The sequence below is a fragment of the Myxine glutinosa genome, chromosome 13, assembly GCF_964187855.1.
Source record: "Myxine glutinosa chromosome 13, kmMyxGlut1.1, whole genome shotgun sequence".
Lineage (NCBI taxonomy): Eukaryota > Metazoa > Chordata > Myxini > Myxiniformes > Myxinidae > Myxine > Myxine glutinosa.
The window spans coordinates 20,534,728-20,559,334 of record NC_136273.1 but is presented as its reverse complement, the minus strand read 5'-3'; the positions used below and the strand labels follow the sequence as shown (position 1 = coordinate 20,559,334).

The following is a 24,607-nucleotide window of genomic DNA, read 5'->3' as shown; positions in this document are numbered from 1 at the left end:
CCTCGATCTTGTATACAAAAAAAAAAAAAAAAAAAATAGAACTTGAAGACCCCAACAAACCACAAAGACCCTTAAATACCATAAAGGCCACGAAGACCCACAAGACTCTGAAGACCCAAAAGACCCTGCAGATCACAAAGACCTTAAAAACCACAAAGCCCTTAAAGACCAAAAAGACCCTGAAAGACCCCTAACACCCAAAAGACCTCGAAGACCCAAAAGACTTGAGAAACCCAAAAGACTCCGAACACCCAAAATACCTAGACGACCCAAAATATCCCAAAGACATAGAGGAACCAAAGACTCAGAAGACCTTTTGACCCAAAATACCTAGAGGACCCAAAATACCCCAAAGACCCAGAGGACTCCAAAATACCCAAAATATCCTGAGGTACCAGTATGTTGTTTGAATCCCATTCCACCTGTCTATTACCTATATGCTTCACCTTCGGAGATGATGAGGATGAGTCTATATGCAGGGAACGGTGCACTCTCCAGGTTTCTCGGTTTATCTGCGAGTTTGCCAAACGCTTTAACCAAAGAGAAGACAAGGAACACAAAATGGCGTCAATGGTCACATTTGCGGGCAGCTGCATCGAGAGCCAGCTTGAGCCCCAGGGAAAACAACCTCGGGGCTCCCACCCCCACCCTTTGTCTCTTTTATAACTTTTAAAGGAACTTTCTTTAATGAAGATCCTCAGTTAGAGTAGCAACGAGCTCATAAATAAAGCAAAACCACAGCAGCATTTTTAGCTCACAGGTACAAGTGTTGAAAAGTAAATTTAAAAAGTATTAACAAATCGATTATTCAAGTGGAAGTTGGTGAACCTCGTACATGTTGCAGAGTACGGAACATACAGTGCGGTCAAATTGTCCAAAGCGTCATGAACGCTCCAGACAAACGTCCTCAAACAATATATAATAAAATGCACACAAGGCCAAAATTATTATTTCTCCTTGTCATTTACCTGAATATTTACAGAGAAAAACAAATGGTCACTTTTATTTGGCTGCATGATCGAAAATATGGGAGATAGCGGGACGCTTGGACCGATCGAGTCAATTCGCACCCTCAACTGTTGAACACTATTTCTCCATAAGATTGATTTAAAAAATACGTGAGAAGATGGTTTATAATTATTTTGGACAAAGAGGATACAACCCCATTTCTTTGTAACGCACATTTCTGGTAAATAACCATTTTTACTCCCGCCAGGGAGTAATGCATTCGATCGTGTCCGTCCGTGTGTGTGTGTTCGTGTGTTTGTGAACAAGATATCTGGAAAAATTCTGAACGGATTTGGATGAAAGTTGGTGGGATAATTGCCCTTTGGATAAGGAAGAATTGATTAGTTTTTGGTGAACCTCAGGATATTATTCCCGATCCAGGAATTTTTTGAAGGATTTGTTTACCATTGGAAGATAGGGCGCATTTTTTAAAACATTATCTTCTATATATTCTATATTTAACATTGTGATATGAAAATAGTTTTCTTATTTGTTGTAAATGTAGTTTAAACTCGTGGTTATGCGTTAGAGCGGTGTATTTTTTAGCAGCGTCGTCTTCAATGTTGTTTTTTTTTCTAATCAAGACATATTCTGTCATTTTAAAACCACCAAAGTGTGTATTAGTTTTCCCTGTTTCATAAAATCTATCGTTTGACACGTATAATGCTTTAAAACCTCCTTTTTTTTTTAGCCGCGTCGCAGACGCTGCTAAAGAGTGCCCTCTGCTGTTGTTGTTGTTCTTCTTCTTGTTGTTCTTCTTCTTGTTCTTGTTCTTGCAGAGAAGACAAAACCTCAAAGCTCCACCCATTCTGGGAACCATAGCTCCACCCATTTTGGGAGAGGCTTCATATAAACAAATATCCACCATTTTATTAACTCGCATAGCTTTGAGGCCTGTTTTGTAGGCCCGTGGTGTGTTCCTCTCTCACACAGTTTTATTTCAAAGCAAATTCGATATATCATTCCATTTTTCACAGTCACTAACATAGTTTTAGACTCGGTTGAAAAAAAACGGGAAGAAAATCCGATGAAAGTTGCCCTTTATAGAACGAAATGAATTCTCAAAGGCCTGTAACTTCAAGTCCATTGAGATATATTTTTTTTAAATCGCGGCATGGTCAGTCATACACCGCCCGAAATAAGAGACGGGAAAATGCCGAGATATATTAAAAATTCGTCCATTTGATGACAATCGTCACGATTAAATATTTAATTTATACGTCGTCACAATAATGTGGAGAGAGGAGCATAGCTTCGTTCACGTGTCGCTACACACGAGAAATTGCCGAGATATATTTTCACTTTGCACAAAAATGACATCAAGTAATCGAATCAATAGGAATGTCCTGTGCCTATAACATCGACGTTATAGGCACAGCTGCATCTAGGCATTGTGTAACATCGACGCGGCTTTTGTTTTAATTAAAACTTTTTGTACTTGTTTTTTTTAACCTCAGAAGAGATATCAACATTTACCTCAGTAAATGTCAATGGCGGTGTCAGTATTTGATGAACTTATAAAGACTTCGGTGAGTTATAAGTGTGACCAGCACGTGCACGGGATTCTTCCCAGAAGAATGAGTGGTCGCATTAGCTTGTACGACTTCAAATGAGCGAGTTTTGTTTTGACGTTTGGGCCAGTTTTACATGTTGTATCCCTAAGGAATGAAACGACCGTTTTCCTGGCTTACCATTTTATTTGAAGCCACACATGCCTCAAAATACACGCACTTATGTAGAATTGAACGCTGAATCCGAAAATGTAAGTGAAATTGGCTTTTTTTTTTTTTTTTTTACATTATCTTCTATATATTCTAAATATATATCTGTGCAGTGTCTGTCTTGTGTTGTCTTGTCTTGTGTTGTCTTGTCTTGTGTTGTCTTGTCTGGTGTTGTCACTGAACTACTCCCTCAAACTTTTGTGAAATCGTACTATTCCAACTTGACCCACGGCGGGAGTATGCGCCCTACTGAGTGGCGTTCTAGTCTGTAATATTTGAAACTATACAATTAACAGCGCTAAATGTTGTTTTGTTTCCGGCAAGAAAGCAAAATCAGCTTCTGGGTTTAAATGTAACGACGAACAAATGAGGATGAGCCGATGAGGAGTTTCATTGCACTGTTTAAAAAAAAATTCGAGGAGAAGCTCAGGGGTCTCAACGAACACCGGACCCCGAGGCAGCGCCCCCCTGCCCCCCTTCCCCCTCTAAACGCCCCTGTTTGCGGGAATAAGCCAGCAATGCAAAAATTTATTGTCATGTACAGGTGTATCAGGTGTATCATATAATGTACTGTTCACTTTCCCCGTAAAATAAAACCATTTTAAAGACTAGAACGGCACTCAGTAGAGAGCATACCTCCACCTGGTTGGCCATATCACTCAATGGTGAAGAATCACTTTAAAATTTCTACTGGCCGGATCCGGATCCTCACTAAAATTGAATCGATTCTTCCTTGTCACACACACAACGTGTCCAACAAGTTTCATCCAAATTTATCCATAACCTTTTGAGATATCCCGCTATGTATCGTTTTTGGCCCCATCTCCCAATGGTGAAGAATGACTTCACAAATTAAATAATTATCACATCCGAATCCATATTCAGATCTTCACCAAAATCGAATCGAATCGTCCTTGTCAGACACCCAACCGGTCCACCAAGTTTTGTCCAAATCCATCCACAACTTTTTCAGATATCCTGCTATGTAGCATTTTTGGCCCAATCTTCCAATGTTGAAGAATCACTTTGAAAATTCTAGTAGCCGGATCCGGATCTTCACCAAAATCTAATCACTTCGTCCTTGTCACATACTCTACATGTCTGCCAAATTTTGTCCGAATCCATCCATAACTTTTTGAGATATTTTGTTCACAAACAGACAGACATGGGTGAAAACATCCTCCTTTGGTGGCCGAGGTAACGAGGAATCATTTTGAGGAGGTGAGTTCAGAGTGTCAGTCTGTCAGAGGAGGGAGAATCGACTCATTTGGATCATCCGAAGGATCATGCGAGTTGGATTCCTTTTCAAACACCACGCTGTTTGTCCCAAACACGCCAGGCTCCGCCTTTCACGTTCCTAGCTCCGCCTTTCACGTTCCTAGCTCCGCCTTTCACGTTACGAGCTCCGCCTTTCACGTTCCTAGCTCCGCCTTTCACGTTCCTAGCTCCGCCTTTCACGGTCCTAGCTCCGCCTTTCACGTTCCTAGCTCCGCCCTTCAGGATTCTAACCCCGCCTTAAAATATCAGCTCCACCTCACAAACTTCTAGCTCCGCCTTGCAACTCCCAGCTTCAACCCATATGCTCCAAGCTCCGCCTCACAAGCCGCTAATCCCGCCGCCGTCTCGGCCTGTTGTTCCCCTTGGATTGGTCATTAAGCCGTACATTAACGCTGCTTGTTTGGAGTTACGATTCCGCAATGCATACGGAGAAGAGGAGACGAGGAAACAGGAAGGGCGGGCATGCTGTGCCTTCTGTTGGTGCGTGAGCTTTGCTTTGTCCAATCTTTCCTGCTATAGCCATGCTTGATGCTCCACTACCCACTACCCGTTTCCGAGTATCACATCCATCAGACTTGTTTACTACCATCACCCCAACCCCGAGACTCTCCTGCTGGTCGCCCCCCTGCCCTCCTCTCGAGACTCTCCTGCTGCCCCCCTGCCCCTCTCCCGAGACTCTCCAGCTGGCTGCTCCCCCCGCCCCCTCCCGAGACTCTCCTGTGGCCGCCCGCCCCTCCCCAGACGCTCCTGCTGGCCGCTCCCCCCGCCCCCTCCTGAAACTCTCCTGTGGCCGCTCCCCCCGCCCCCCTCCCGAGACTCTCCAGCTGGCTGCTCCCCCCGTCCCCTCCCGAGACTCTCCTGTGGCCGCCCGCCCCCTCCCCAGACACTCCTGTGGCCGCTCCCCCCGCCCCCCTCCCGAGACTCTCCTGCTGGCTGCTCCCCCCGCCCCCTTCCGAGGCTCTCCTGTGGCCGCCCCCTCCCGAGACTCTCCTGCTGGCTGCCCCCCTGCCCCCTCCCGAGACTCTCCTGCTAGCTGCCTCCTGCCCTCCCGAGACTCTCCTGCTGGCCGCCCCCCTGCCCCCTCCCGAGACTCTCCTGCTGGCTGACCCCCTGCCCCCTCCCGAGACTCTCCTGCTGGCTGCCCCCTGCCCTCCTCCCGAGACTCTCCTGCTCCCCCCCCGCCCCCCTCCCGAGACTCTCCTGTGGCCGCCCGCCCCCTCCCGAGACTCCTGCTGGCCGCCCCCTGCCCTCCTCCCGAGACTCTCCTGCTGGCTGCCCCCTGCCCCCGCCCCCTCCCGAGACTCTCCTGTGGCCGCCCCCCTCCCGAGACTCTCCTGCTGGCTGCCCCTCTGCCCCCCTCCTGAGATTCTCCTGCTGGCCGCCCCTTGCCCCCCTCCCGAGACTCTCCTGCTGGCTGCCCCTCTGCCCCCCTCCCGAGACTCTCCTGCTGGCTGCCCCCTGCCCCCTCCCGAGACTCTCCTGCTGGCTGCTTCCCCTGCCCCCTCCCGAGACTCTCCTGTGGCCGCCCCCCTCCCGAGACTCTCCTGCTGGCTGCAGCCCCTGCCCCCCTCCCGAGACTCTCCTGCTGACTGCCCCCCTGGCCCCCTCCCGAGACTCTCCTGCTGACTGCCCCCCTCCCGAGACTCTCCTGCTGGCTGCCCCCCTGCCCCCTCCCGAGACTCTCCTGCTGGCTGCTCCCCTGCCCCCCTCCCGAGACTCTCCTGCTGGCTGCCCCCCTCCCGAGACTCTCCTGCTGGCTGCCCCCCTCCCGAGACTTCTGCTGCCCCCTGTCCCCCTCCCAAGACTCTCCTGTGACCGCCCGCCCCCTCCCGAGACACTCCTGCTGGCCGCTCCCCCCGCCCCCCTCCCGAGACTCTCCTGTGGCCGCGCCCCCCTCCCGAGACTCTCCTGCTGGCTGCTCCCCCCGCCCCCTCCCGAGACTCTCCTGTGGCCGCCCTCCTCCCGAGACTCTCCTGCTGGCTGCCCCTCTGCCCCCCTCCCGAGATTCTCCTGCTGGCTGCCCCCCTGCCCTCCTCCCGAGACTCTCCTGCTGGCCGCCCCCCTGCCCCCCTCCCGAGACTCTCCTGCTGGCTGTCCCCCTGCCCCCCTCCCGAGACTCTCCTGCTGGCTGCCCCCTGCCCTCCTCCCGAGACTCTCACTGCTGGCCGCTCCCCCCACCCCCCTCCCGAGACTCTCCTGTGGCCGCTCCCCCGCCCTCCTCCCGAGACTCTCCTGCTGGCTGCTCCCCCCGCCCCCTCCCGAGACTCTCCTGTGGCCGCTCCCCCCGCCCTCCTCCCGAGACTCTCCTGCTGGCTGCTCCCTTGCCCCCCTCCCGAGACTCTCCTGCTGGCTGCCCCCTGCCCCCCTCCCGAGACTCCTGCTGGCTGCCCCCCTGCCCCCCTCCCGAGAATCTCCTGCTGGCTGCCCCCCTGCCCACCTCCCGAGACTCTCCTGCTGGCTGCCCTCCTGCCCCCCTCCTGAGACTCTCCTGCTGGCTTCCCCCGGCCCCCCTCCCGAGACTCTCCTGCTGGCTTCCCCCTGCCCCCCTCCTGAGACTCTCCTGCTGGCTGCCCCCCTCCCGAGACTCTCCTGCTGGCTGCCCCCCCTGCCCCCCTCCCGAGACTTTTACTAACCTCCTTCCCGAAGCTATTCTGTTGCCTGCCCCCCGAGGCTCTCCTGAATGCCCCCAACCTGAGACTCTCTTGCTGGCTAGCCCCCGAGATCCTCCCTGCTACCCCTAAGCCACCCCTGCTACTTGCCCAGACTTTCTCTGGTACTCTCCTGCTACAACCGGAGACTCCCCTGCTGTTCACCCCCCCCCCCCCACCCCCCAGACTCTCCTGCTACTCACCCTGGGCACCCTCATGCTACTCTCCTCGATGAGACGCTCCTGCTACAACACCTCCCCCTCCCCCTGAGACTCTCCTGCTACTGACACCTCCCCCCCCCCCCAAAACTCTACTGCCATACTGACCCCCCTCCCCCGAGACTCTTCTGCGACTCCCCCTCTCCCGAGACTCTCCTGCGACACCCACGCCCCCCCCCCCCGAGACTCTCCTGGTACTCGCCCCCAAGACCCTTTTGCTACTCCCCTCTCTCCCCCTCCGAAACTCTCCTGCTACCTCGAGTCCCTATATATTAGGAGTAGCAACAACTTATAATGTGATGCCATTTTGCTTCATTCGAGCGTTGGGCACCGAACATGTGGCCATTGTGCGTGAAGTGTAATGTGTCCGTTTTCTAATCGAGCTGTGTCTCTCTGCGTGAAAAAATAAGATTATATGACTCGATGGTATTTTTTTGTCGTTCTTCCAACGTGTCGGATTAAGCATATACAACTAGAACGGCACTCGTTGAGAGCATAGTCTCGCCTCGTGTGTTCAATCTGAACAAAAATGACTGAACATTATTAACTGAACACGCTACTATTATGGCCCATATACTATACCCATATCATCCAGGCCTCCTATTATGTCACATAGTTTATTTGCATGGGTTATGTATGTCATAAATTTAATTCTTCCCTCACATCGGGTCATAGATAAGCTATATGAAGTTTCAATTTTTTTGGATAAATATTTAAATTCAACCAATTATGGCTGGAATATCACTTCACCAATGACATCATTGTTATCACTCTGTATACCCCATGGGGAGTTGATGACATTTGCCAAGTTTCAATTTTTTTCGTTGAGCGGTTTTGGAGAAAATGAATCACCTTTAGAGGCCATTTTTCCCCACAGAGCAGGGGTTGGCCTTTTTTAGGGTACCGTGGTCCCCTTTTTGAAGCAATGTTTTATGGCCGGATGCCCTTCCTGCCGCCAACGCTGTTGGTCGCCTCTTGCGACACACACGGAATATTACCAGTGAACTGGTGCTCAATTTGCCAACCTTGGAAGGATGACAGGCTGAGTAAACCCCCATGGCGTTCAGCGATCGACCGGGATTCGAACCCAGGATCCTAGGATCCCAAGCCGGCACCCTAACCGCTAAGCCAACACCAGGCTTTTGGAGAAAATGATGTCCAATATTTTTCCTGTAATCTAATATGGCTGCCATAACGTGCCAATATGGCTGCCATAACATGCCAATATGGCTGCTATAACATGTGACCTATGATATCAGTTAGCAATAAAATATTCTCCATGGCGAGTCCCTGCTATGCTTAATGTTTCGCATCGATTGGACAAGTGGTTGCGGAGAAAAACGTTTATAAAGCAAAAATACATGTACACAGACAGATACATAGACAGTGGAATTGCAATAGTCTCGCTTCCCCTTTGGAGCGAGACTAATCAGACAGGATTGATCTAACCTTAAAACATATTGCAGAAACAGTGGCAAAATTAAGTGTAATGCATGAGTAATGGTTCACACTGAATCCTGATGAGTGACTAATTCAAGGTGTACCCCCTACTTCCCCGAGACTCACCTACAAGGTTTCGATCCACAGCATGATGGAGTACCGCTCTCCCCTCTGGGCTGGTTCTTCTGCGTCACATCTTGCTCAGCCTATAGCTGTGGAAATCAAGTCCTTTAAGATTATTGGAATCACCCTATGGGTCTGTCACTTTGCCATCACAGACAGGTTGATGGTCTCTGTCTTCTACTGCCTCCTTTCTGGTCTTGCACCCCTGCTCTGTCTGTGTTTTGTCCACCCAGGTTTCTGCAGGGCTCACACGATCCACCATCAACCCCCTTCTGGTGAAACTACATCAATCCATGATCACTACTCACCTCCAATCCTTTGTTCCTCTTTTTTTTCCTGCCTGTGGAACCATCTCCACATCCTGTTCAATCTCATTCTTCCCTCCAGATCTTCAAGACAGCTGTTCACTGCCATCTCAGAGCATCCCCAATCCAAAACCAGGTCAATCGAATGAAAACTGACTATTTTATGCAGCATTGACCTTTGTCCTTTTGATCTAAAAACAAACAATCGGCTTCTACCTTTTGATTGGTTAACCAATTCAGCGACCCAATATGCAAATTCTTAAAATTTCAGGTCAATTGAATGAAAATTGACGATTTTATGTGATGCTGACCTTTGACCCTTTCACCAAATTATTAATTTGTCTTCTCCATATTCTCATAAAGCTATGTTGAAAATTTGATGACAAATCTCAAATGGTAAATTAGAATTTCAGCTGAATTAGATGAAAATTTATGATTTTAGGTGACCTTTGACCTTTTAACACAATTATTGATTTTTTTTTTTTCCCATATCATAATAAAGCTTTGAAAATTTGATGACAAAAGCTCAATTGGTAAATTAAAATTTCAGCTGAATTGGATGAAAATTTATGATTTTAGGTGACTTTTGACCTTTTGACCTTTTAACACATTAATTTTTTTTTTCCATATTCTCATAATAAAGCTTTGAAAATTTGATGACAAAAGCTCAAATGGTAAATTAGAATTTCAGCTGAATTAGATGAAAATTTATGATTTTAGGTGACCTTTGACCTTTTAACACAATTATGAATGTTTTTTCCATAATCTTGTGGTGCTTGCACACACGTGACTCGATTGCCAGAGAGGTAGGCCACAATGCGTTGGTATAACAAAGTCTTTATTCAAAGCTCGTACTTCAGCACTGGGCGGGCTCGAGCTTAGAGCCCGCATATATGTCCCGAGGCCATGCCTAGTCCCCGGGCGTGGCCGATCGGTTGAAGGGCGGGGCATGTGCTTTCGTTCCCCGCCTGGACGCTCGCGCCACCCACTGGTGCGCGGAATTATTGCCCCTTGTGCCCGCCACACGCGCCCCCCCAGAATTCCCACACACCTGAAGGGTGAGTTTGCGGGGAAGCCAGATGACCCGGCCGAAACGCCCCCTGGCGATGGGTGCAGGGCTGGGGGGTGGCGGGGCTGGGGGGTGCCGGGGGTCCGACCGCCGGGGGGCGGCCTCGACGCGGAGGCAGAGCTGCTTGTGGGGGGTGGTCCGGATCGAGGTGGGCCGGCTTGAGGCGGTCCACGGAGATGCGATCCGGGGCACCGCCGATGTCGATGGTGAAAAATTTGTCCCCGCTCTCCAGCACGCGGAAGGGCCCGTCATACGGGGGCCGTAGCGGTGCCCGGTGGGCGTCGTGCCGGACGAAGACGTACTTCGCCGTGCGAAGCTCCGGGGCGACGTGGGAAGGCGGGCAACCGTGGTGTGCCGTCGGCACCGGGGCGAAACCTCCGGGCGGTCTCCTGAAGGGCGGAGCGCTGTTTCGCCGCGGACCAAGGAGCCGTGGATAAATTCACCCGGTACCCGCAGTGGTTGCCCGAAGACCAGCTCCGCCGAGGACGCGCGCAGGTCGTCCTTGGGCGCCGTCCTGAGGCCCAGCAGGACCCAGGGGAGTCTGTTGACCCAGCCGCCGTCGCGGAGGCTGGCCTGCAGCGCGGCCTTCATTGAGCGATGAAAGCGCTCGCACAGGCCATTGGCCTGGGGGTGGTAGGCCGTGGTGCGGTGTAGTTTCACCCCGAGCCTTTGCGCCACCGCGGCCCAGAGCTCCGAGGTGAACTGAGGGCCGCGGTCGGACGAGATGTCCGAGGGGTCACCGAACCGGGCAACCCAAGTGGCGATGAAGGCTTGCGCCACATCAGCCGCAGACGTCGCCGCCAATGGGACGGCTTCCGGCCACCGTGTGGTGCGGTCCACCATGGTGAGGAGGTGGGTGAACCCCCACGAGGGGGGCAGAGGTCCCACCAAGTCAATGTGCACGTGGTCGAACCGACGCTCGGGCACCGCAAACGGGGCCATCGGGGCCTGGGTGTGGCGGTGGACCTTTGCGCGCTGGCACGCGAGGCACGTCCTGGCCCAGTCGTGGACGTCCTTCCGGAGGCCATGCCAGACGAACTTCGCCGCGACGAGCTTCTGGGATCCTTCGTGCCCGGGTGGGACAGGCCGTGGATGACGTCGAAAACTGGGCACCGCCAGCCAGCGGGCACGATGGGGCGAGGCCGGCCGAGGGAGACGTCGCATAGGAGGGCCGCGCCCGCGGCGTCGAACGGCACCTTGGTGACACGGAGGCCCGTGACAGCGGTCCGCAAGGCCTGGACGCCAGGGTCGGCGGTCTGGTCCTCCGCCATCCGGGTATAGTCGACCCTGAGGTGGACCGCGTGCACGACGGACCGGGAAAGGCAATCCGCCACCGGGTTGTCTTTACCCGCCACATGACGGATGTCCGTCGTGAACTCGGACACGGCAGAGAGGTGACGCTGCTGCCGTGCCGACCATGGCTCGGCGACCTTGGCCATCGCGAACACAAGGGGCTTGTGGTCGACGAAAGCCGTGAACGGGCGGCCCTCCAGCAGATGGCGGAAGTGTCGGACCGCCAGGTGGAGCCTGAGCAGCTCGCGGTCGAAGGTGCTATAGCGGCGTTCGTGCGGGCGAAGCTGCCGGCTAAAAAATGCCAGCGGTTGCCAAGCACCACGCACCCACTGCTCGTGCACCGCGCCCACCGCGTAGTCCGACGCGTCGGTGGTGAGGGCGATCGGTGCATCGGGCGCCGGGTGCGCCAGCATGGTGGCGTCTGCCAGGGCCAGCTTTGCGCCCGCAAACGCCGCGGCCATCGGCTCCGACCAGGCGATGTCATCTTTGCCCGGCTTGCCCCGGAGGGCCTCGTGCAAGGGGCGGAGGAGCTGGGCGACGTGGGGCACGAAGCGGTGGTAAAAATTTACCATGCCCAGGAACTCCTGGAGCCCCTTGATCGTGCGGGGCCGCGGGAAATCCCTGACCGCTTCCACCTTGGCCGGTAAAGGGATGGCCCCGTGCCTGGTGATGCGGTGCCCCAAGAAGTCGATGGTGGCGACGCCGAAACGGCACTTGGCGGGGTTGATGATTAGGCCATGCTGGCCCAGGCGTTCAAAAAGCATGCAGAGGTGGAGCAGGTGCTCCTCCCGGGACGCGCTCGCGACTAGGATGTCGTCCAGGTAGACAAAGAGGAAAGGTAAGTCGCGCAAGACGCTGTCCATAAGCCGTTGGAACGCCTGGGCCGCATTCTTCAACCCGAAAGGCATTCTCAGGAACTCGAAGAGGCCGAAAGGGGTGATGACGGCCGTCTTCGGGACATCGTCCGGTTGGACGGGGACCTGGTGGTAGCCCCGGATGAGGTCCACCTTGGAAAACACGGTCGTGTTTGCCAACCGGGTGGAAAAGTCCTGGATATGCGGGACCGGGTAGCGGTTGGGGGTGGTGGCATCATTGAGCCGGCGGTAGTCCCCGTACGGCCGCCATCGTCCGCCGGGCTTCGGCACAATGTGCAGAGGAGAAGCCCAAGCGCTGTTGGAGCGCCGTACGATCCCCAGCCGCTCCAGCGTGGTGAACTCAGCTTTCGCCACGGCGAGCTTCGTGGGTTCGAGTCGGCGTGCCCGGGCATAGACCGTCGGCCCGACCGTGGGTATATGGTGCTCCACCCCGTGTTTAACGGCCACCGCTGAGAAGGTGGGCCGCGTGAGGGCCGGGAAACTGGCGAGGAGGCGGGTAAAGTCGTCCGCTGCCGGAAGCGTGCAAACTAAACTCGCCGGGACGGAACCTTCCAGCAAGCCACTCGGTGAGCCGCTCAGTGAGTCGCTCAACGAGCCGCTCAGCGAACAAGCGAGCGAGCTGAAGGTTTCGGCCTGGACGAGCCGTCTGCGCTTCACGTCGACCAACAGCCCATTCGCACATAGGAAGTCCGCACCGAGCAGTGCCATTGGCACGCTGGCGGTCACGAACGACCATTGAAAGTGCTGCTCTCCGAACCGCAGGGAGAGGCAACGCTTCCCGAATGTGCGGATGGGTGTACCGTTGGCGGAAAGCAAAGCGGGGCCCCGGCCCGCGGTTTGCTTGTCGGACGTGGAGGCGGGGAGGACGCTCACCTGCGCTCCTGTGTCGCAAAGAAAACGGCGCCCGGACAAGGTGTCCGTGATGAACAGGAGGCTGCCGGAATGGCCGACGCTCATGGCCACAAGTGAGCGCCGGTCGTTTCTCGACCCGTCAAAAGAGCACAGCGGGCGACACGTTTTAGCCTGGCGGCCGAACCTGGCATGGTAGTAGCACCAGGTTTGCGGCGGTAACGGCCGCGGCGGCGGTAGTGGACGGGGCGTAGCAGCGACCACAAGGGAAACCGGGGGCTGGAGCCTCCGCACCGGGATCCACTACGGCAGCACCGTACACCGACCGTGTGTCGCAGGCCGCGAAATACTTGTCGGCCTCTACGGCCAGGGCGCCGGGTTCCTTTATTTTGGAACCGGCCAGCGCGAGGCGTACCTGTGCAGGTAGCTGGCGTAGGAAAAGCGCCCGGGATAAGAAATCCGTGGGCTGGTCTCCAAGCAGGGACAGCATGGAATCCATCCGGACGGATGGTCGTGTGTCGCCGAGGGCGGGAAGGTCCAGGAGGCGGTCGGCCCGTTCGATCTCCGTGAGCCCGAACGTGGCGGTGAGGAGACGTTTGAGCGCCTTGTACTTGTTGTCGCCCGGCGGGCGCCGAAGGATGGACACGACTCGGGCGGCAGTGCCGGGCCCGAGGGCGGCGACCACATGGTAGTACCGGGTCTCGTCCGCCGTTATGCCTCGGTGTTGGAATTGAGCTTCGGCCTGCAAAAACCAAATGTCGGCTTGCGCTTCCCAAAACTCCGGGAGTTTGACTGCGACGGCGTTGGTGGCCATGGCGCATTCGGTCGTCAGCAACGGCTGAACCAATCGGGGTCACCAGTGTGGTGCTGCGCACACACGACTCGATTGCCAGAGAGGTAGGCCACAACGCGTTGGTATAACAAAGTCTTTATTCAAAGCCCGTACTTCAGCACTGGGCGGGCTCGAGCTTAGAGCCCGCATATATGTCCCGAGGCCACGCCTAGTCCCCGGGCGTGGCCGATCGGTCGAAGGGCGGGGCATGTGCTTTCGTTCCCTGCCTGGACGCTCGCGCCACCCACTGGTGCGTGGAATTATTGCCCCTTGTGCCCGCCACAATCTCATAATAAAGCTTTGAAAATTCATGACAAAAGCTCAAATGGTAAAAAAAGTTACGGCCTGGATACACACACACACACACACACACACACACACACACACACGTACACGTACACGTACACGTACACGTACACGTACACGTACACGTACACGTACACATACACGCACGCACACACACTTGCAAAACCCCATCTCCCACTGAGCGGGGGACAAGCCAAAATTTATTTTACAACATTCACAGTAATTCAAACAAGAGTGAGAACTACTTTGCAAAACATGTCCCCTACCTACCGGTCCCAATGAATGCTCTTTTTCCAAGCAAAAAGGGCAAACTCCATGGAAAAATTGGCGAAACGCTCCAAAACTCAAGCTGGTTCTGTAACTTATGTACCCATATGTAACTTATGTACCCATAAAGCCATGTACCAAGTTTCACTTGAATATGTTAAAGGGTATGGGAAAAAGTGCAGAAAACCACAGGTGGGACAGACAGAGAGCACACCTGCAGTCCCCTCTAGGTAGGGGACTAATAAATAGATTAAGAAACAACCTTGCGTGACCTGTTTACTTACAAGCAACTGTACCAGGAAGTTCTTGATATGTCATAAATGATCTGTACATGTTTCGATGATGATTTATGTCTGTTTACGAGTTATACCCAACTGCCAACTACAATACGAGTACAGCACCACACATAAATCTACACACATGGGGCTACAGCTTACCTAGCAGTTTTCATCTCAGACGACCAACTTTATTTTCCCAATTAATTTCATTCCATCAGCGACGTCGGACGTGGTCTTCAGAAGTCGAAATGTTTGGTGGCAACGGTGTGTTGCCGCTCTGTAGTCTGTCTGCACTTCCTGCCTATGTATACAAGATCCAGGCTCATGGAGGAGCGAAGTGATTGAGGATGTAAGGACATTTAATGACAGCGGATCTACAGTTGGACATAAGCTAGGGAATGTGTTCACACTCACTCGCTCTCACTCATCATTGTCTGTAGAAGAGGTATACTCGTAGAAGATTGAGAAGAGGAGTAGATGTAGACACATGAATGCACCAGCAGCCGTGTGTGTTAGGAATAAGTGATGTTGCATTGATGGGTTGACTGACTGCCTGGACGCAACTGAGGTTGTGGATCTACTGATTTACCAACAATTGATGTGGATCCATGATCGAGGTTGTGGATCCGCCGTTTGGAGAGCTCCTGGGCTGAAAGGATCGAAACCTCGAGGAAGAACGGTGTCCAGCTGATGATCCATGCATTCGGGAAACGAGTCAATTGCTTGCAGGTTAAGGTTCTTGCTTCAGGTGGAGAAACTATGTTTGAGGTTTACAATTTAAATAAAGTTGAATATGGGATGTTGTGAAATTAACATCATTTACAGCAATCCTTTAAATTATTTATATTTAAGTTTAGGAACAACCGATACTGTACAATTAAGTGTGTCTGTGTCTGTGTCTGTGAATAAAAGAGAGAGATAGAATTGTGAGGAACAGAAATGAAAAAACCAGATGTGTGTCGTATGTCGTGGGGTGTGTGTCGTGTGTCGTGGGGTGTGTGTGTGTTGGTGTTGGCTTAGCGGTTAGGGTGCCGGCTTGGGATCCTAGGATCCTGAGTTCGAATCCCGGTTGATCGCTGAATTAACACCAGGGGGGTTGACTCAGCCTGTCATCCTTCCGAGGTCGGCAAATTGAGTACCAGCTTGCTGGGATGAATGATCACGGTGTGTACCCCGATTTAGAATAGGTACACCGTATCCCTGCACATCGTAAGAGGCGACGAAGGGTTGGCGTCAGGAAGGGCATCCGGCCATAAAAACATTGCCTCAAACAGGGAACCATGATTGTCATGGGGCCCGCAAGTCTAACCCCCACTCCAGCGGGGAAAAATGGCCTTAAAACGATCATTCATTTATTTCATTCATCTGCAGGGAATCTCTACGTTTTGCAACCTTCTGTTCGATTGGAGTATCCAATGGCACAAAATCCGTCATTTAAAAAAGAATGATGAGCCATCTGTGGCACCCATGACCCACATGAGCACAACTTATTGGGACGCAATGTGTCGCTACTCCTAGTATATGGAGACTCTATGGATACCGCCCCCCTGCACCCCCCCCCCCCTTACCTCAACACTCTCTGAATATGATGTAATTACACTTCTATCCTTCGAGGGGGAAATAAAATTAGGAAAGCAAAACGAACAGAAAATTCTTCAACAATCATATCCATTAAACGTTTTTTGGGGGGGACTGGTATCAAATTGGCAAGGTATGTGCGGTCCACATGTATGATGATTTGCCTGGTTTGCAATGACCATTTCCATGTCCTTAGATGGTAGCCGGTCACACGTTCCTGCTCAAGCCGTGGTGGGAAGACTGTCTTCCGGTTGCTTGAAGTGGGTTCTACTCGTAGTCCTACTATCGGTGTGTAGTGGCGGTCTACTCATCATGCTGAGACCGTCGGACATCTGGAACATACTGTGTGAGTTCCACTGGCAATTGGCCCTCGCTGTTTGATTGGGATGTTCGTGGTTATTTCTGTGGTGGTAACTTGTAACATTTTCAGGATAGTTATGGCGTAAAATATAGGGCTAAATGAACAAGGTGAAAGAAGCTGTGTTTTTTGGGGTTTTTTTTGCAATGTTTTTACAATGAAATTTTAACGCACTGTTAGGCAATGCACGAATCCCACCGAAAACCAGTCCAGACGGGCTTTGGGGAGTCCCACTATCACATAGAGGATAGGTAGCCGTAAGTGTTACGTTTGACAAAATCACTAATGAGTCATGTATATGTTACAGTGCAAAAACGATTGGATTTTCCAGCACATGCAGAGCCCTCGTCACAAGAAATAACTCCGGAAGCCATCTTAACCGAAGAGGTGACCTCTTCTCAGCACAGACAACAGAAGGTCTCTGCGTCAGGCACTTCACACGGTTTGTTTATTTTTTTTAATTAAAATGCAAACTCTAATCGAAGAGTTTACTAGAACTGCACTCAGTTGAGAGCATACCTCCGCCTGGTTGGGCATATCACTCAATGGTGAAGATTCACTTTAAAAAAATTATACTAGCTGGATCTGGATCGAGATCTTCACCAAAATCAAATCGATTCTTCCTTATCACACACACAACCTGTCCAACAAGTTTCGTTCAAATCCATCCATAACTTTTTGAGATATCCTGCTATGTATCGTTTTGGTCCTATCTTCCAATGGTGAAGAATCACTTAAAATTTTAAATAATTATCATATCCGAATCCATATTCAGATCTTCACCAAAATCGAATCGTCCTTGTCACACACCCAACCGGTCCACCAAGTTTAGTCCGAATCCGTCCACAACTTTTTGTGATATTTTGTTCACAAACAAACGGACAAACAGACAGACAGGGGTGAAAACATAACCTCCATCCACCTTTGTTGGCAGAGGTAAAAATGTAACATTAGAGCGATACAATATTTATTTGAGTTTAATTAAATCCCACCTCATTGAATTTTGTTCATTAACAGTTCCTATTGTATTTGATGTGAACATTTCCACAGGTATAACTCAGATTGAACTCGAACAGAACTCGGTAGAGCGCATACCTCCACCAGGCTGAACAGTCTACGTTTTGTATCCCACCGATAGGCCAGATCTGGATTCGGACCTGAACCAAAATTTAATTGGCTTGTTCATGTCACATAACCAACTCGTCCACCTAGTTTTGGCATGACACGTCCACAACTTTTTGGAATATCGTGCTATAAATATAAAAAGGAATTGTTTGTCCCGCTTTTAACACTACCTATACTACCTGTACAAAACACGTTACATCTGCGCTCCCCCAGTGACCCCCACCCATCTCTTGTTGGTAGCAATAAAGGTTTCAGGTATTTTACATCCTTCATTGAATTGAGTTTTTGCCAACATATGAGCTCCTTCATATCCACTCCTTTTTTGATTATTTACTGTCTCAGATCGTGGTAAAGTCAAAAGCTGAAACCACAATTTTGGGGTCCTAAAGTCCTTCTCGGCACTTCAATGCATACAAAGTTATCTCAGTGTATACCTATACAGTATTGATGTACATATAAAGGTAGTGGAAAAAAAATTGAAACGCCAATGTAAAGTCATTGAATAGGGTGTTGGGCCACCACATGCGGCCAGTACGGCCTGTATGCGCCGTGGCATAGTGCCCACCAGCGTCTGGAATTCTGCAGGAGGGATGTGGCAGCATTCGTCCAGGAGAAAGTCAATCAACCTACACCTGTTTGATGGAGGTGGAAAATGCTGTCTCAGGTGTCGTTATAGAATATCCCATAAATGCTTGATTGTGTTCAGATCTGGTGACTGAGATCATGACATAGAGATAATATCAGTGTTATGCTTATCAAAACATTGGGTGACCATAGTGCTCTGTGGATGGGACATTGGGGGATCTCCTTTTCCATTGGGGTCTCCAGGCCTTGCAGCATTTTTATACATGATCCTAAGCATGCTGGGATAATATTTGTTTAATTAACACATGGGCCACACCTTTGTGAAAGCCGTTACTTGGTGTCCCTTATTTACCCAGGTTTTTTATATTTTTGTCCACTACCTGTAGGTACGTACGTGTTTGATCGGAGGAGCTTACCTGTTGCAAGATGAGCTTACTGGATATGAATGTACACTTGTACATCCAAGCCTCCATTGCCAATCTCAACATGGATAAATAATGCTCAAAGACAGGATTCCTCGATTAGAATTATCCACGTGGTGCTGGGCACAAGGCCTCACCGTGAACCTTGTACTAAGCATCAAAGTATACCACTTTAATGGAAGAAAAGTAATGGAATTTTTTGGGTCAGTATTTAATCTTTGGACACCTTTAAACTTGGCATTTTGTCGATCCAGGGCCTGCTTGGCCCAGCTTAGGGATGTGTGTGGTGGTCTTAATGTCTATCACAAAATCTCGTTTATCTTTGTTCTTCAATTTCTATTGGTTTATCTTTATTGGATATTATCTTTGATCCTGATGTCTATCACATTCACTTTTGAGATTTGCATGACTCGTGTGATTCTTCTCCCCACTTATTCTTCCCCTACCCCCTCCCTGTGAAATGAGGTGTATGGTAAGTACCGAGTTAGTATAATAGATCATAAAGCGTAGGCATAATGGGCAAAGTCCCTTGTATTTCAGTGCCACCAGGTGGACAAACAGAAATTACACCCCTTCCTTGAAAGGTTATTTTTAATTTTTTTGTTATTGGTACTAGAAACACCCGCTTCCTGATAGGAGTGGCAAGGGGATGGGAGGGACTTTATTTATTTTGTGTTGTATTATGATATGTATATATATATTGTTACAGACGTGGCTTGGATGTTATTCACCGAGCGGTTTTGGGATGACCACGTCTGCACAAGATTATACTCGATATTATAACCGAACGTTGACTAGTCGCGCGATGCTAGGTCAATGAAGGAACAGACACACGGCTGGGATTAAAATGACGACACCAGGGATACGGTTCTCAAGACCTCCGGAGGAGATTATATTCGTTACGGAAGGTCAGATTACAGGGACGAGAGGGACAGCAAAGGAAGATAGGCACTTAGACACAACCTTACATTAACCCCAACAGACGACAGGTAAACGGGACAAGGCTGACTCACACGGGGGTTGATGGCAGGAAAGCGGTTGTCGATGGCTCCAGGTGCACCTGGGCTCAGGGCAGGATCGACCCGGTCCGGTCCAGAGATGCGGAAGGTTGCACAGCGCTCGAGGTGGCGTCTTTTCGTCTCAAGCTGGGGGCGCATCTCACGTCACATCCGGCGCGGGGCCGCGTATATCCGGCGGGGAGTGACACGCCCTCGGCTCGTTAGCTCCGCCTCGTGGAATCGGCACGTTGCTTCTCATTGGGTGCGTGCGGGGGGGTTACCGGCTCCGCCCTTGACGAGGAGCTGACAAGGAGCCCCTTTGTGGTAACCCCGTGGAGCGCATGGTCTGGAGCGCGTTGTCTGGAGCGCATTGTCGATGGCGGCTAACCGAGCCGGTGGGAGGACGCACACTCCCCCCTGCGCAGCGCTGTGCCCCTCTGTTGTTGTAGACGGGGAAGAAGATGGGAGGAGGTATGGGAAAGGTCCTAAACTCACTACTGGTGCCATATAATCACATTCTGGTGCAACGAAGAGTCATAATTAATGGAAACGAGGCCTTAACTGACATAGACTAAGAATAACTAGCAAGATGTCCGAAAGTGGTCTACGTGTGGTGCGGTGGACCTGGGCACAACATTTAATGGGGGAAAAAGGGGAAGGTCGGCTCTACTGATTGTTGTTTACAGACAATGGGACTAGGGAATGGGGGATTGGGGATAGTTGGGGAGTATTGGGGAAAATAGGGGAATATTTACAAGCGGATATGGAGGCCAAATTCCATATTCGCAACATTGCACCCTTCTCTACCCTCGGGGCGTCCCGACCCGATAAATTTTTACCTACTTTAGTGTGGCACGCAATGTAGTTCCCTCTACTATTAACTCTACCCTGAGTGCGACAGTTTTACAGATATTCACAAATGAGTAAATATGTCCCCCTGCGACGTTGCACCCTTCTCCTCTCAGAAACACACCCACAGGATAACCGAATCCGGAAAGAATTCTCAAACTAAACATACAGCCGGTAGGGAGCATTATTTACACAAGACTACGCTGATATTTACACTACGATCCAGGACCTGTTTTTGGAGGAACACATGCAGATGTTATGCATAGAGAGAGCACGCTTGCCAGCATCGATACACCAACCCACGAGTGCTCTGTGGCCGACGGCCTTTAATAACGTGCAGAGCACCCCTTCCAAGCATCAAGCACCACCCCAGCACACAGTGAGCACCATCCGGTGCACCAATAAAGTGTTTATGAATCATTGTGTGGCTGCTGCTGGTCTTGCCTTCGTGTGGTGCACTTGGCCTTCTTACTTCTTTTCAAAAATAAAGAAAGGCGCCAACCGCGTCCATTTCTATATTGCGGCCGTCAGGGGGCCAACTGTTAGTGGTTCACCTGTTTGGCATAGATGCCACGTTGACCCATAGGTCCTTCCACGGGTGGTGCTTGGCCGCAAACGAACTGCGGTCCATTGTGGGTGGCCACAAACATTGCGGTCCGTATGGTGTATCGATCCAAGCAGCAAGCAGCGAAAGTGCAGGCCCACGACTGCGTAGCCAGCACCTCTCTCTCCTCTCTCTCTACCCCAAAGCCAGATCCTCGGAGGTGGGAGACAAAAGAAGAAGACAAGTGAGTAAGGTGGTAAGGGCGCAAAAGTGCACGCAATACAAGATGATGCACACTGGGGGCACATGGGAACCAGGTGAGACAGGTACGTTCCTATCGTACGCCCCCCCCCCCCACCAGGTAACCTACATGGCCCCTCCCTTACCCCTTACTGCATCCACAAAACACAACACTACCCATAAACATCTACTTTACAAATCAACAAACATCCCTACTGTCTTCCCCGTTCCTCCCATAAACCAAATTCGTCTTCTCTCCCTCCTAACCAATCAAATTTGCCATTTTCAACTCTCATCAAAATTTGCCATTTTCAACTCAACATCAAAATTTGCCATTACCAATTCATCATCAGTCCCTCCTAGGAAGGGAGAGATGGAATCACCCCAATGTCTCATCCACGTCGTGATGCGTCTCACAAATCCACAGCAATCTCATTTCCTGCTACAAACCAAGAAAACACAGGTGTGGAGTCATCATCATCACCTCAGGTAAGTGGCTGCGTATGGTGCGACAGGTTCATCAATCCTAACTATCTCCTAAATGACTTTAACAACTTTACACTACCCGGGGTCTTTCTCCGGCCAAACCATTGGCCCTCTTACACTATGGGTTCTAAAAACCAATTCCCATTGGCCAAACTGTGGTGCTCTTCAATTTGGGGTCTCACTCCCCCGATTCATCTCCCGGTGCCCTCGCACAATTTCTGGGCTGTGGCGTGTACCTCTCCCAGCGGGTCTACCCACCTGCACACCTCCACCACTGTAGTTGCCTCCGAGCTTACCTGTTCCTTACCCTAACCTATCTACCTGGGGAAGGCCCTCTGGCGCTCTCCCCACTCCGTGCCCTCTCTGGCACTGGGCTGCCCGATCCACACCCGGGATCCTCAGGCACCCACTCACAACTACCGGCTCCCAGAGCCCACCTGCGGCCTCACCTGGCCGACATCCTCACAGTGGTGGAGTGCCCAACCAACTACACACACTAACAGGCTACACGCCCAGCCATTTCCACAACACTAATGCACCCATCCACAGTACCATTCTGCAACCGCACCACAAATGCCAATATCCAACCACAATTTACCTGCACCCTCTACCTAACACTTACACTACCCGCCCCGGGTACTCGTGAAAGGGGTCCACTCTTCCCCCATCCACACCTTCGCACCATGCACACCACTCCGTACCACTCACTCCAACTCTCTCCACACACCTGTACCTGCACACCTGTGCTCTCACACCTGGTGCCACCTGCACCCTTCTCTCCCCAAGCGCATTCGCGCTGATCCACACACTCGCTACTCATTCACTGCTCCACACACCTGTCCAGTTGCACACCTGTGCAATCACACCTGTTCAATTCTCACAAACACGGCATCATCTCAGCTAACTACTCCCTTCTGAAACTTGCGCTTCCCAGTCGTCCCTTTAAACTATTGCGCTCCCTCGTCATTATCATCCACACTAATCTACCTGCGTCCCTACTACAGGTATCAGTCACTAACTAAACTTAACGTCACCTAATGTCAATCCTCGCTAGATCCCTACACACCCTATCCTAACCCACCCGGGCTAGTTTTCACTGCCATACACCCCATAATCTAGTGCTCCTTTGCCCCCCCACATGGGAAGGGTGGCAGGGATGCCATCCCACCACATCGGGGGTCTCTCACTACCAATTTTGCACATCAAATTTCAACAAATCAAAAATTTGCCAATCCCTACCCATCATCTGCCAATCACTACTGCCAATCCCTTGCCAATCATCAAATTTTGTTTTTCTCTAATTTTGGGTCCGAAACACTAACCTCATCACCCAGTCTACTCAATAATGCCTCTCGGTGCGCCAATCCCTGTCCAAAGCCCGGCTTCGTAAAGCCAAGCAATGGATGCTGGTTGTTTTGTGCCAGCGGCTGGATGCGTCCCGCATTCGGTGCAGGGAAGGAGGTTTACCCGGGCCGAGATCCCACGCACCATCTCGGCACGGAGCCATCCAATGCCCCGATCTCGACCTGCCGGCACGTCTCACCAAAAAGTGGTCGCCATGACGACCCTTCCTATCCAGCTGCCCGCTCCACCTAGTGGAGCACGGACGCGGCCGTTCAAAGCGAGGCCCGGCACGCACCAAGGGCCCGCTTCGGCTAAAAGTCGACCTAACCTCTAACCTGGTTACCGTCGATGCTTCACCTGGACGCTTACACCCCGCAGCCCGTTCCTTGCTCACACATCCAGCCGTGCCCATGCTCCTCGTACCTTTCCTTACACACCCAGGTACACCCATTCCACTCACAGCCTTGGTCACACACCTGACCACCGAACACCTTGGCACACATTCGTTGCTCGCACACCTCACCAATACACCTCTTCGCGCCCCCTCCTCTGTCACCTCCTCTGTGACAATCACAGGTGTGCTCTCATTCGCACACCCAACCACGTGCCTCACCACCAACTCCAGCGTGCATTCCCACTCACGCTCTACCATTCCAGGTGCGCATCCTTCCATCCCAGGTGTACATCCTCGCTCACCTGTCACAACCAACTCACTCTCCTTGTCACTCTCAATACTCTCACCTCCATTCTTGACAGCGCACTCACCCTTACTCTTGACAGCGCACTCTTTCCTCATGCACCCGTCCGTTACACACCTTTCTCGCGCACACTCTCCCGTCACACCCTCCGTAACACTTACCACACCGCGCTTCCATGTGCCCCCTCGCACACGCGCTACGACCGACTCACTCTCGCCAGCACCCTCACTACTCCTTGGCACGCACTTTTTCCTCACACACCCCAGAGTCGGACTTCCTCGCACACCTCCTTTTTCGCACACCAGACCTGTCGCCCACTTCACCAGTGGCCTCTCACGAACACCCGGGTCCATCTCGACCCCCAAGCTTCTTAAATCCCCTGGCGCATCATACGCACGACCATATTGGTCACCACTTACACCGGGTCCTCTTCCTCTTCGCTTCTCCTCCATCACCTGCGAATCCCTCATCCGGTTAATGGGCACATCATCACGATTTGAACACAGACTTTGGACCAATTCTTTTATCTCCTCTTTTATTTCTTTCTTATCCCCTCTCCGTCGCTTCTTAATTTCGCTCATCCCTTCTTCCACTTCTTCTAGTTTCTGCTTCACCTCTTTCATTCCCCGGTACGTCTCCTCAAGCTCATCCTCTAAGGCTACCTTGACCGTTTCCAGGTGCGTCCTCACCTGCCGGTCCTTCGTCTCCATTACCTCTATCACCTCGTCCAACCTCGTTGTCAGTCCCTCACGTACCATCTGACATTCCCTCTTTGTCGCTATCAAGTCGTTTTTTATGTCGTTTTGTGTCGTTTTTAAACCTCCTAATACCGCAGTGTTCCTTTGAACCTGCTCCACTAACTCCCTTTGT

General features: G+C 51.5%; 1 protein-coding gene across 1 annotated transcript in view; it reads left to right on the top strand.

Moving 5' to 3' along the window:
- Positions 1–4,322: 4,322 nt before the first annotated feature.
- The window catches only part of LOC137438681 (aspartyl/asparaginyl beta-hydroxylase), a 50,958-nt gene continuing 30,673 nt past the window's right edge, over positions 4,323–24,607 (top strand). The window contains exons 1-3 of the mRNA XM_068133923.2: positions 4,323–4,487; positions 16,285–16,434; positions 16,754–16,888. Of these exons, the coding sequence (XP_067990024.1) occupies positions 4,427–4,487; positions 16,285–16,434; positions 16,754–16,888 (346 nt within the window). The 5' untranslated portion in view covers positions 4,323–4,426. The remainder of the gene's footprint in view (positions 4,488–16,284; positions 16,435–16,753; positions 16,889–24,607) is intronic.